Below are 13,720 nucleotides of genomic sequence, written 5' to 3' on the forward strand. Positions count from 1 at the left end.
CTTCGAACGCGAAAAACTATTGTTAGCACAGCTCCAATGTCAAGTAGTATTTTATTTGTTGATTGTGTTTCTTTTTCATTAATTTTGAAAATAATGAAAAAAAATAATTATTCAGAATAAACTATATTATGGCCCATTTTGTCAGTTTCATTGTTTCTATGAAAAATTCTCTTGGAACAAAAGGGACGCATTCCAAACTGAATAAGGGGAACTTGTGTCTGTTTTTTTTTTTCTTCTCCTCCTACTTTTCAGTGTAATCAGTGTCACAGTGGAAGAAAATAATAATTCACAGTGCACATTGATCAAATTGGCCGGACTCCTGTAGAGCAGGACGTGGATTCAATTAGAAAATCTCTGCTCTGGCCTCTGTGCTCTGGCCTGAGCAGTGGACACCTGAACATTTTGACGGGTTCGGAAATAAAACATTAACAGCGACCAGATTATGCCCAGAGTCCGCCTCCAGATTAGTTTTTTTTTTTTCTGATGGGGAGAACGGGATGGTGGAAGGGATGATGAAAAGCTGCAGTGAGGATGTAAATTTACCCCCACCGACCTAAAATACCAATTGAGAATATACAAACACCTCGATTACACGAGTGCAGCGCCCATATTGTGCACACACACACACACACACACACACACACACACACACACACACACACACACACACACACACACACACACACACACACACACACACACACACACACACACACACACACACACACACACACCAATCAGGACCGCACATGCGCGCTCCAGCTGTGATTTACGCACGACAAATTCATTTTAATGCGGTCGGTATTATCTGCAAAGCGCCGGGAATATGTTTTATTATTCTGTTGCCTCCCTCGGGGAGAGCGTGTGCATGTGCGCGTGCGTGAGTGAGTGTGTGTGCGTGTGTGAAAGTGATAGAGAGAGCTGCTGGGTTTTTATGTGTCCAACAACACCAACAAGAGACGGAGGGAGAAGACACACCGGGAGAGAAAGAATCAATTTTACGCACGGAGGATTCCGTTGTGATTGCGCAATCTCACCGGGAAACCGGAGGAAGATTAGAAAGAGATTGGATTAGAATTAAAAAAGAAAAAAGAAAAGAAAAAGAAAAAGAAAAGAAGAAGAGGGAGCGGACTGAAATGGGAGATTGAAGAAGGGAAATAAGAAGGGTGAGAGGTGGTGGTGTTTCTGGTGGTGTGCGTGTTGGGGGGGGGGGGGGGTGCATTAGTTCCCAGACCTCCTCCTCCCTCTCCTCTTCTTCCTCCTCTTCTTCCTCCCCTCCTACGAAAAGGAAAAGGGGCAAACGAATGCAGGCACAGAAGCTTCTTATTGGTCAGCAAGAGGTCAGCTGGTGTCCCCCCACCCTCTCACACACCCGTCTCTCTCTCTCTCTCTCTCTCTCTGTCTCTCTCTCTCTCTCTCTCTCTCGCTCTCGCTCTCGCTCTCGCTCTCGCTCTCTCTCTCTCTCTCTCTCTCTCTTGTCCCCCACCTACCCTCCTATCCCTCTTTCTTTTTGTCCCACACTGGCACTCAGCCACCCCTGTACCCCCCTCCCCCGCCCCCCCTCCTCCTCACCCTCTCCTCCCAATCTGCGATAAACTAAGTGATAGCAGCAGCAGCTCGTCGGACTGTCGGCTATAAAACACAACAAATCATAAAGTGCAGGCAGGGGAAGGCAGAGGAAGGAGGACGGGAGGAGACCGTTAGCCGTGTTAGCCATTAGCCTCCGTCTACTCCTCCTCCTTCTCCTTCATAGCGTGGACCTTGTTGTTGTGTTTGTCTCGTGCCCTCCTGTCCTGTCCTCCCCTTCTCGTCTCATCTCTTCTCCTCCTTCTTCTTATCCTTCTTCTTCCACTTTCTCCTCATGAGTTCCTATTTTGTCAACTCCTCTTTCCGGTGACGCTCCCGGGAGCCGGTGGAGGCGGGCAGGCGGCGGCAGAGTCGTTCCTGGGTCAGATCCCGCTGTACTCGTCGGGATACGCCGCCGACCCTCTCAGGCACTACCCGGGGGCGGCAGGCCGTCACGGCGGCCGCGGCCGTGGCATACAGCGCCAGCGGCGGCGGCACTCACCAAGACAAAGCGTACGCGGCATCCACTTACTATCAGCAGGCGGCAAACGGAGCGTACGGAGGGCACCGGGCGGGAGCTACGGGTGTGGGGGGCACGGCTGGAGCCGGTGCATGCGACTATGCCACCGCAGCGGCGGCGGCGGCGGCTGCAGCGGCGGCGGCCGCCTCCAGCTTCTACCGGGATAAAGAGCATCCGTGCGCACTGGACGACACCAGCTCGCGTTGAGCCAAGACGGCATGCACCGTAAACTGGACTGCACGGGGCTCGGTGGGAAGGGGCTGTTCGGTGAAACGATGGACGACAAGAATGCGGCGTCCACCCCCATTTATCCGTGGATGCAGCGGATGAACGCCTGCAACGGTGAGTGTCGTCTTCTTCCTCTTCCCCTCGTTCCTGCATATTTATGATCCCCGTCATAAAACTGACGTTTGTTTCCTCTGTCAGCCTTCCTTCTCTCGTTCCCCCCTCCTCCTCTCTCAGTAGTTGCTTTATGATCCCCGTTTGTTGGCCTGTCAGTCAGTCATGTGCTCGGTATTTTATTGTCCGTCATAAACCGGGTTTGTTTGGGTTACAGCTCCTGTTACTGTATATGACTTGCTGACCGACCAGCTCCCGAGCAGGGGATTAAAAGTTCGCGCAAAAGCCGGCTGGTGGATAAAGAGCGCAAATATATACAGCCGCTGAAAATGTGTAATCTTTATGGAGCAACTGTCTCTGTGTGGCTTTCAGTCATTGGATAATTTGAAATGACCTTTAACACAAGTAAAACAAATAGAGATTTCAACAGCCGCATTTCCTGAAGTTAATTTATGTATTTCCTTTGTGGAAACTTTGATATCACGTTACAGATAACTAAAGAATGATATCACTTGCTACTGCTGCTCTCCCATATCACCACTTTTCTTCTCTTATCGTATTTGGAGCATGCGTCGTTGACCTTAGACACTCTCGTCCACGTTGGGTAATTATGCAATCTGTGAATGCTGCCAAGTTTTCAACGAAAACGAGAAAACAACTTCCAGCTAAAACCATTTTATAATACGTCTGTCCGCATGTGTACCGATTTACACTGTTGTGTGAAATACAGTAAAGTATAGAGTTACTGTCGTGGGAGTCCCTCTTGCTAACCGGACTGCTTTAGTTTAAGAGAGAAAAACGGTCCGCTGATAGTAACCCAAGTAATGGTGGATGATGCACAGCCACTGTTGTACAAAAAAGCCCTGCAGGACAGTCGGAGAAATGACAGATGGGGTGGAAACAGACAAAGAAATATAGATGGAGTTAAAACGCGCAGCGCGGGACTGTAAATGACAAGTTTGAGATGGAAATGACAAAAGGAAAGAGAAAGAGAGTGATACACCTCCTCCTCCTCCTCCTCCTCGGTGCTCCTCCGTAATCCGGTTGGCCTGAGTTTTTATTTATGATATTTGGGCTGAGATGCGTTCAGTGAGAAGCGTGCGGTTTGCCTGTCAGATCGATACAGTAACTGAAGCTGCTGAACTGACAACATGGCGATTTGTTTACCACCAGGGGCCAAAATACTGTTAGTGAGGATCAGAGGAGAATCCGCTCTGGAAGCTGATCTGATCATCACCTGGGGGCATATTATTATTATTATTATTATTATTATTATTATTATTATTATTATTATTATTATTATTATTATTATTATTATTATTATTATTATTGTTATTATTATTATTATTATTATTATATCTGACAGCACATAAGTCCAAACATTAAACATTAAACATTAAACACGGGCATGTTGCTCCTATTCTTTCATTTGCGAACAAAAACCGTGAACATAGTTTTGAAGTTCGAGCAACAAGGATTTGATACCTTAAAGAACACATTCAAATTGTTTCTGCAAAGCAAGACACATTTTGGCACAGCCACAGGGATTAACAGATGATTGATTAGTAATTTGATCCTCAATTGTAGGGTGGAGAATAGAATAGAATAGAATAGAATAGAATAGAATAGAATAGAATAGAATAGAATAGAATAGAATAGAATAGAATAGAATAGAATTTCCCTGCTATAGTTTCTGGGTTGGTACATTTGGTTAAAGTGTAACTTTGTGCGCGTCTCTCCCATCCCCTGCCTCAGGGACCTTCGGCAGTCCCGGGAGACGCGGGCGCCAGACGTACACGCGCTACCAGACGCTCGAATTGGAGAAGGAGTTTCACTTCAACCGGTACCTGACGCGGCGGCGGCGGATCGAGATCGCGCATTCGCTCTGCCTGACGGAGCGGCAGATCAAGATCTGGTTCCAGAACCGGAGGATGAAGTGGAAGAAGGAGAACAAGCTGATTAACTCCTCGTCGTCGTCGTCCTCCTCCTCCACGATGAACGGTGCAGACGAAGAGGAGAAACGGACGGAGTAAGAGAAGTGGAGGGAAAGAAACTGGTGTAAGACACGTGACAAAGGAAGAGGAGATGGAGGAAAAGACATGCTGACATGTTTCTCATCACACCTTTCAAAGTATGTCCAGACCTCTGTCTGGTGTTGAAATTGTGGGGAAACGTATATTATGATGCTCCGTTTTTCCAGTGTGGGTGAGGGTGGCACGAACTTCTCTAATAATACCTGGTCGTCTGATATTTGAAAACAATGTGTGATATCTGTGACTGTGATAAGAACAGATGAGCTGTAGAAAAAGCTCAAGAGAAACGACATTGTACAGATCAGCTGCTGGCGGGTCAGAATACAGCATCATAAATAATAATTGAAAGGTGACAAATTCTTTTGGGACACAAATTCTTGCTGCATTCCAAAAAAAAAAAAAAATGACTTTGTTGTTTAGTTTTTGATGTTGGTCAAACACCCTTCCTTTCTGCCAAGCACTTGTTTTGAAACTTTAGAAGTCGACTTCCCACAGTTTTCACCCTCCCGGGTTAGTTTCTTGGTATTTAGTAAACGTGCTGTGTGTTTTACCTTGATTATCCGCGTAAACACGCTCTGCACACACGCACACACACAAAGCAGCATCGGGAGGAAACGTAGCTATTGGAGATGTATATCTATGTCCTCTAGTGTTCATATTTAAACTGTATAGAAATCATTGGAAGAAGAAAAAAACCACAGAAAGGGACTGGGGTCGCAAAGAAATGTCTTTAACTTATTCTGGCTTTAATCTCAGATATTTGGAGAAAAGGGTCAAATTTTCGCTCGCGCTTACTCCTCGGGAATTCTAAGCAAAAAGTCAGGGGGAAAAAAGAAAATTTGCTTATGGCCCTTGTTCTCTCTCGTTTAAAAACACCCTGTGCGGTGGAAATAATGTAAAAGCGGGTGGGGTAATTGAACCTTTGCAGTTGTTTCCATTTTCCAATATTGGGGCTTTTGTGAGGGTGGGTGTTATTCTACTGATGTTATTCTCCAAACTACCTAAAAAAAATTCCAGAAATTGTATATTTTATGGATTTTTACCTTGTTTGTTTATGTTAGTGTTTTGTCGAGTAAATTACGTATACTACCTATGAGAAATGTCAAATAAAAGATAAAGAAATGTATGGAGAAAGCTTCTTTTTTTTTTTTTTTGGTAAAAGTTGCTGAGTTGACAACTTCAGGCGTCCAGTGACATTTAGTCCAGTGTTAAAAGCGAATAAATTCTGGACGAAACGTATCCAGTTTATGATTTATAGGCCTCGTCCACCCGCGCTCAAACACTCATAAACCTTTTAGCCTCTTAACTCCTGAGTGTGAAACATGCACGCATATATTTACGGCTGGCGGGGTGAGAGGGAGCCCGGCCGGAGCGCAGAGCGCACGGCGCGGTCCGGACTCCGGAGGGGCAGCGAGCTGCTACTACCGCTGCTGATGGGCGGCCTGAACTAATTGATGGTCGCACCGAGGGAGAGAAAGTTGACCTGTCCTCGAGCCAGACACGTCACACACACACGCGCACACTTCAGCCAGACAAAGTGGACAATGTCCTCGTGACCCTTTGAACTCCCCGTGTCCTCTGAGTGACCGACGCGCCTCTGCGCGCCGCGGCGCACACAAAGCGTCTCTTTTCCACACTCGTTGATCTCGTGCAAATCATTTGCTCTTTCCACCCATCGCATGGAAATAACAGTATTAACCCAAACATATTGGTATCATTTATTTCGCGAAAACTTAGTATTAGCATGAATTATGAATATGAAATTACACAATACCGTTATCATAAAATCATTTGGCCTGTATGAGTTCATGACGCTCATTTCCATTAGTTATTTTTAACGTTATTGTTGCTGTAGCATGTGTCTGTTGGAGAAACACTAAAATAAACATACTGACTGTTCGTGCAGCTAATGCAATAGTAGAGCGGCTTTTCAGCAAATAATTAAAAGCTCAGCAGCCTGAGCGCCAGAGGAGGTTTTGTTTAGTTTATATGATGAACACTGGAGTCTGCAGCCTCCTCTGGAGCGACGTCCTGAAGTTTTAACACAATTATATCTAAGTAAACATTTTCATCTTATTCTTCAGAAAGAATTCCACTTGTAGTTCAAGGTGACATTTAAAGTAACGAAAGGTTGAATAGTTGGTGCAATAGTATCTGTGTCTCTTGTACGCTTTCCCTTCATCTGGGTTTCTAAAGTCATCTCTTGGTAAAAAATAAATAAATAAATAAAATAGCGCTGATTGAATCAATATAAAGAAATGTCTCAGAGAAAAAACAAACCATTTAATTCACTTGAGTGACGACCTGGCGCTTCACCTGGAGCTTTGAGATGCACAGAAACTACTGAAAAGTTCTGATGAAGAATAGAAATGACTGAAAGCACTGAATAAAACGTGCTAGAAAAAAGGCGAATAAGTTAAAACTGCTTAAAAAGCACCCCCCCCCCTCCCACACACACACACACACACACACAAGAAGTAGGTAAAGCAACTCAAAAGACAGCTGAACAGCTTCGAAGCCAATAGAAATCCTCAAAATGAACGTCACATTAGATTGAACAACTAAAACTGCTAGAAAAGTTACCAGAGAAAACAAATGACCAGCTCAAAACACCTAAAATAGCTGAAAAAGCTTAAAGAGTTAAAGAGACAATAAAACATCCAAAAATGTAAAAAAAAAAAAAGATCTACATTTCTAAATTGTCGTCATAATTAATGCTATTAATTAACTATTAATGCAAGTGAAGGCACAGTTCTTATGCCTATAGATAAACTATAAACTGAATCATTATATACACTGGATTATTCTCATTTTACATGTCTAACATGTTTTGTGGCTCCACACTTGCTTTGTATTGGTATAAAGTGGTAATAACGGCACTGTTCAGTCTTGACTGTTGGTCAGACCAGTGGGCTAAACCGAAAGCAGATTGGATGAATAAATCATTAAAACACAAATGGCGGCTTCACAACTTATCCCACAGAGGCAAATTCTTGCTTACTTTAGATAAGGCTCCTTTTAATGTGGCCGTGTAACGAGTTGCAGGTTCATTTCTCATGGTGGTTCTGCTGGAAGGCCACTGGAACGCTACAAACTGTACACGACCAGATGTTAGTGGTGGAAGTGGTTTCATTTTGACGCAAAGGGATAATTCCACTGATGAAACACCAACTACACACATAAGCCTTGGATTTGTCAGATTTTTGGAAAAGTGTTCGTTAAATGGTGAATGGTTTTTTTTCTGAAAGAGTCTAAACTCATATTTGCTTAAATGTGCTTTTAAGCAGTTGTATTTTGAAGAAGAAAAAAAAATGTGTCTGGCTTGATCGTGAGTCTGGAGTTGTCCACAAATACGTGAACATCTCAAAACATCCCAAACTCATTTGAGATCAGCTTAGAAACATCTGAATGAAATGGCCCATTTTGTTGCATTTGAGTAAAAAAGTCATAAAGTTATCCACAGTACATAAACCTCTCATTTTATTTTGTTTTAACTGCAAAAAAATCACAACCCTGAATAATTCTGGACTTTTGATTAAACTGACCAAAAAAGAAAAAGAAAAAAAAAAACCCAGAGAAGTTGAGCAAGAGATTATCTTTTCGTTTTTCTACTTTCAAAAATACAAACAACAGAGCCTCTCATCAACAGTTGAGTTCTGTGAACCAGCGTGGTCAACGAGCTGCACCATGAAGCAAACGTTCACTATGATGTTGGGAATCTAAATATAACGAGGGGAGTGCGTTAAGAAGTGCGTGCCAACTGGGTCAGAGCCTCCTGATGTCCATCACTGACCCGTTCTAATCTTGGTGTGTGCGAAACACAGCAGGCTGCCGGTGTAGAGTTTATCTCCAAACTCCAGTGGTTAGAATCATAAATCTCAGACATGTCGAGGAGCTTTTCAGGCCCTCTTGTATTTTTTTGTTTTGTTTTTGTTTTGTTATTTCCCTGCTTTAAAATACTCTGGATGATTCCCATTCCAACTGCTGGTCTGTAGACGTGAGAGCAGCGGTGTCTCCAACGCACCCTGACACACACACACACACACATGCATGTATCATTTCATTTCACTGAAACTCTGGAATTCTTTATCTGTCCCTCTTGCTCTTGCTGTGTGTCAGAGATTCAACATGACACACTGGAGTGCACACACTGAGGCCTACTGCAAACACACACACACACACACACACACACACACACACACACACACACACGCACACACACACAGAGGCACCCTGGCTGAAATGCATCCCAACCCCGGGAATCAACAAATCATAAATCAGCAGATTTCCATCCAGTGTGGACGTCACAGATCAGGTTTAACATTCCTCCTCTGCAGCTGGAAGGGTATGAGAGAAGGGGGGAGGGAGGGAGGGAGGGAGGGAGGGGGGGAGGGAGCAGGAAAGAAAGAAATCCTTGCAAACCCATACAACTTTTTTCTTCGTTGTGTTGTATCTGTTGTCTGAAGTCTCTACAAATGTGTGCAAGTGTTACCAGTGAAACGTTCAAACCTTGAGGGGCCAGGAAACACGAGACTCTGGCAACAATGAAAGTCAAAGAATAGCTGTGAGCCCGCCATTGTATGCACATGATAGCGTTTGATCAAGTTATTGTAATTGTCTGCTGCTCAGCCACATATTGGATGCCGCGCCGTTATTGAGCACAAGCCACCGTCTAAACAAGCTCTTTTCGCTCAGAACTACTTTTTTCTTTTCTTAAAGCAGCTTTTCATCAAATAACTAAAAATACAGTATCCTGAGAGCCAGTGGAAGTTTTTACACATTTTTAGGTTATATTAAGAGCGAACAATTTATAGAGTAAATCTGATGATTTGAATTAATAAACACATGATTGTTCTTTTGAGTGTTTTCAATATGTCAGCATGATGCTAAATACGATTTCATTTGAAATTGTTATCTTCTATTAATAACCAACCCTTTGTCATGAAAATAAAGCTCACTTTAGTTATTCATCTTAGGTGATAAGATACATTTTTATTTCTATTTTGGTATATTTATGGTGATTTGGTTGAAGTTGAAGAGCTTAAGGTGATGGAAGATAGGTGGTAATAGTAGGGATGGTGATATCATCAAACACTTGACTGAAGTTTATTCAGACAGGTTCATTATTGAAAAGTTATTTTATGGTTTGATGGTCACCAGTTCTTAATTTTCTGGAGAAGCAAAGGTCAATTAAAAGACCTGAGTGATCTTGACACACGCGCGCACACACACACACACACACACACACACACACACACACACACACACACACACACACACACACACACACACACACACACACGTGTGCGAGAGAGAGAGAGAGAGAAATGGGAGTGATACACAATATTTTAGAGCGGACTCTTTTTGTAGCGTCTATTTCTCTCTTCTCCCCTCCGACTGCCTTTGTAATCAGTGCAATAAATTATGTCTGCAGTAGGTGGCGCTCTGAGCTCACCCCCGGCACCTCCGACTGTGGGAACGAAGTGTCTGTGTGTGTGTGTGTGTGTGTGCATGAGAGAGAGAGAGAGAGAGAGAGAGAGAGAGAGAGAGAGAGAGAGCGAGAGAGAGAGTGAGAGAGAGAGAGCTTCCCCCGCCCAGTCCTTTATCATTAGAAACCTCGGAGCATGAATTACCTCTCCAAAGTCATCGGCGAGAATTTACGACTGGTCAACAAAGGCACGTGACCGCCACCCCCTTCCCTCCCTCTCCTGTCTCTCTCCTCCCTCTCCTCACCCCTCACCTCCCCCATCACACACACACACACACACACACAGCCCTACATCTAAGTCACACATACACACACACACACACACACCACCCCACCCCCATATTTGGACGGCGCGCACATAGCTAAAAACGAAGTACAGTGCAACGCCATAATTCACTAATACATCATAAATCGTTGAAAGTACCCGCGTTATAACGACCAAGAGAAATCTAACAAATCAAGCGCCCCTTAGTACTCAACTGTAAGCCTGCAACTCTCTAAAACAACCTAAATGAGCTCGTACTTTGTAAACTCGTTCTCGGGGCGCTACCCAAATGGCCCCGACTATCAGCTGCTAAATTATGGAGCCAGCAGCGGCGCAATGAACGGCGGGACGTACAGGGACTCTTCCTCCGCCACCATGCACCATGCGACGGGCTCGTACGGCTATGGCTACAATGGCATGGACCTAACCGTCACCAGCCGGGGAGGGGGGAGCGGCAGCGGCGGCGGCGGCGGCACCGGAGGACACTTCGGAGGTGCGTCGATCGTCGGTGACTCCCGCAGCTTTGGCTCCTCGGCCCCGGAGAGGAGCTTCCGACAGGCGTCCAGTTGCTCCCTCGCCTCGGCGGCGGACTCCCTCCTGTCAGCCGGCAGTGAGAGCAGCAAGCTGGGTGCTCAGGGTTCCCCTCCTCGCTCGGAGCAACAAGGAAGCGGTAATCTCAGCTCTCCAAACCTGTCCTCCGCCTCCTCCTCCTCCGGCGGCGGCGCGCAGCGCTTCACGGAGCTGGACGACGCGTCGCCAGACACCGAGGAGCTGCAGTCGCATCATACCCTGGACGGCGGTCACGGTGGCAGCCTGACACCCAGGACGGGTGTGCAGAAGCAGGAGGGCGGCCCGGCGGGAGCCGCCGCCGCCGGCAGCGCCGCCAGCGACGCGCACACGCCACAGATATTCCCCTGGATGAGAAAACTGCACATTAGCCATGGTACATACTGCTCTTTAGTTTACAGCTTATTAGCTCCGTATCAGAGGAGTTCCAGGGCGATAATCTTCATATTGCTGGCTGTATGCGGACACATGGGGCTGGTGACAGTTAAGTGCTTGTTGAAGCTACACGGGGAGCCGTGGTACTCTCAGCTTTGTACAAACACTAACGATTCACCAGACTTATTGCTACTTTGATTTGATTTCAGTAAAGTGGCTGCATGAGAATAGCTGAAAGACACACAATTAGCCACGGCTCTTGGTTCTGCCGTGCACCCCACCAAGCCTTTTTTCCACTGCGTCAAATTTCATATTTCCTTGTCTGTCAGGATCAGGCGGAATCATGTTTGAAGCTCCGAGGGAGCTCAAATCACAGTTCTGATCCTTGCAGTTGCGCAAAGGTCTGATTTTTCATTGTGGCAAAATTGCAAAAACAAGAAATCAGACATAAAGAAAACAGGGCAGCTGGACACTCGAGTTAACCAGCTGAACAAGTTACGCATCAGCGTGTTTTCTCAGGGCATCAGGGGGCGATTTGTTTTACATTTTCCCTCCTCTGGAAGGCAGGCACGCCGGATGGTTGCCCCTGCTATCTCGCGCCGTCTTTTTTTATTTCAGCAAATTCCACAAAAGTGTCATAAATCTGTCAGAGGAGAGGCGAACCGGGCAGCAAAGCCCTGAAATAGGCTGGGGAGCGCAGACAGAGCCGGGTGGGAAAAGAAGAAAAAGGAGGGGGAGAAAAGAAAAGGGAGGCCGGGAAGGCTTTGGAAGCTGCTGCTCCTTTGAAAAGTGAAGCTTTATTACGTGTGGGAACTTTATTAGAGAGGTGAGGCAGAGGACGGGGTAATAAAACCCTGAAGGGAGCGAGAGGGAGTGAAAAGGGGAATATAGAGAGGGTGATGCTGAAGAGAGGTGGTTAAAAAAGAAAATAGTAAGGTGACAAATAAAAGCAAATTGTTTAGCCCGGGCTGTGGAGTGGAAATGGCAGGAATAAAACGTGCCAGGAAAGATTGTGGTAAGAAAAAGCGTCACTTTCGCTCGGTGCTGAAAAATGTACGCGTGAATTTCAGTCTTGCGCGTGGTACAAGGGTGGCTGGCACCATAACAGAAACACCTGTGGCTATACAATCTGTAATCAAACGCAGAAAATGGCGCAGTTAGGGATGTGTTACTGCCACACATTTGCGCGTCATTAATTCCTTGTGTTGCGCTTCAAACCCTCAGATATGACCGGTCCGGACGGGAAGCGGGCGCGGACCGCGTACACCCGCTACCAGACGCTCGAGCTGGAAAAGGAGTTTCACTTCAACCGGTACCTCACGCGGAGGCGACGGATCGAGATCGCGCACGCGCTCTGCCTCACGGAGCGGCAGATCAAGATCTGGTTCCAGAACCGGAGGATGAAGTGGAAGAAAGACAACAAATTGAAAAGCATGAGTCTGGCGACCACCGGCAGCGCCTTCCAGCCCTAGAAATCCAAGCACTTTAACAAAATCAAGAATTCAAGAAGAATTCATCTCATTGGAAAGCTTACTATCAGGAGCAGGTTTCCCGAGAAGGAAACGGGAAAAGGGACAGCATGAAAAATCACTTGAAGAAAAAACCCATTCAACTAGAGGAGGTCAGCACAAAGCGGAGCAACGGAAGAAGACGGTGATGAAGAAAACACAAAAAAGATTCCACATATAGATTTAAAAAGAAAAAAAAAAAACAACAACCTTTCATCAACTGAGTACTGTACAGCAGCGCAGCACTTTTTTTTTTTTATTTGTTAGGCATGTTGGTGTTGGTGGCAACGTAAAAATAATGACTGTGGTACTTAAAAAAAAAAAAAAAAATCAAAAGCTTCGTGTTCCTGTTTGTCTGTCGTTTTTACAGTAGCTGTCCGGAGGAGAGGGCGAATATACTACCTAACTTTCTACCTTGTATCCTACCTTTACAACTTTGCTACCTATCGTTTACTGTCTCAGTGTGTCCAGTGCGTTGTTTTGAAATTGACCAAGTGCTTTCTAGAAAAAAGTCAGCATGTGAGCTCTTGTAAATTATTTACATTGAATAACGCGCTGCTTGCGCGCACGTTTGTATAAAAACAAATCCGTCTCACCCTTATTGTCATATCCATCCTAAATGTTGTTAATAGCTGTATTACCCTCCCCCCAAAAAACTCTAACTGTATCATATTGTTATTATTATTGTTGTAATTATTGGATCCATGTTTCAGAAATGATGTATATAGATATATATTGACATTTTTAAATGTGACCAGTTGGCTATTTGTAGTTGCAGTGTGTGTGTGTGTGTGTGTGTGTGTGTGTGTGTGTGTGTGTGTGTGTGTGTGTGTGTGTGTGTGTGTGTGTGTGTGTGTGTGTGTGTGTGTGTGTGTGTGTGTGTGTGTGTGTGAGGCCTAGCTTTCTGCAAGTGAGCTTTTTGTATTTGTAACTTGGAGTAAAAAAAAACAAAAAAAAAAACAATAAAGTTCCTCATACTCATCAGACAGACTAAACAGCTGTTCATCAGCACAACATGAAGCACAAATGGCTTGTTGGGGGGGGGGGGGGGGGGGGCGT

At 45.2% G+C, this 13,720-nt stretch overlaps 2 protein-coding genes across 2 annotated transcripts; both read left to right on the forward strand.

Annotated features, from left to right (window-relative positions):
• Nucleotides 1-1,861: 1,861 nt before the first annotated feature.
• hoxb6a (homeobox B6a) lies at nucleotides 1,862-5,469 on the forward strand (the record flags this gene model as incomplete). Its single annotated transcript, XM_080510769.1, is given in 5 exon segments — nucleotides 1,862-1,883; nucleotides 1,886-2,004; nucleotides 2,006-2,278; nucleotides 2,281-2,428; nucleotides 4,181-5,469. Coding segments are annotated over 5 exon segments (840 nt in total). The 3' UTR covers nucleotides 4,459-5,469.
• Nucleotides 5,470-10,457: 4,988 nt separating this feature from the next.
• hoxb5a (homeobox B5a) lies at nucleotides 10,458-13,179 on the forward strand (the record flags this gene model as incomplete). The annotated part of the gene is made up of 2 exons (XM_080510753.1): nucleotides 10,458-11,154; nucleotides 12,378-13,179. 2 exons carry the CDS (start codon nucleotides 10,458-10,460, stop codon nucleotides 12,623-12,625), a joined length of 945 nt encoding a protein of 314 aa, XP_080366879.1. The 3' UTR covers nucleotides 12,626-13,179.
• Between the last annotated feature and the right edge of the window lie 541 nt (nucleotides 13,180-13,720).

Source organism: Blennius ocellaris, assembly GCF_963422515.1.
Source record: "Blennius ocellaris genome assembly, chromosome: 16".
Taxonomy (NCBI): Eukaryota; Metazoa; Chordata; class Actinopteri; order Blenniiformes; family Blenniidae; genus Blennius; species Blennius ocellaris.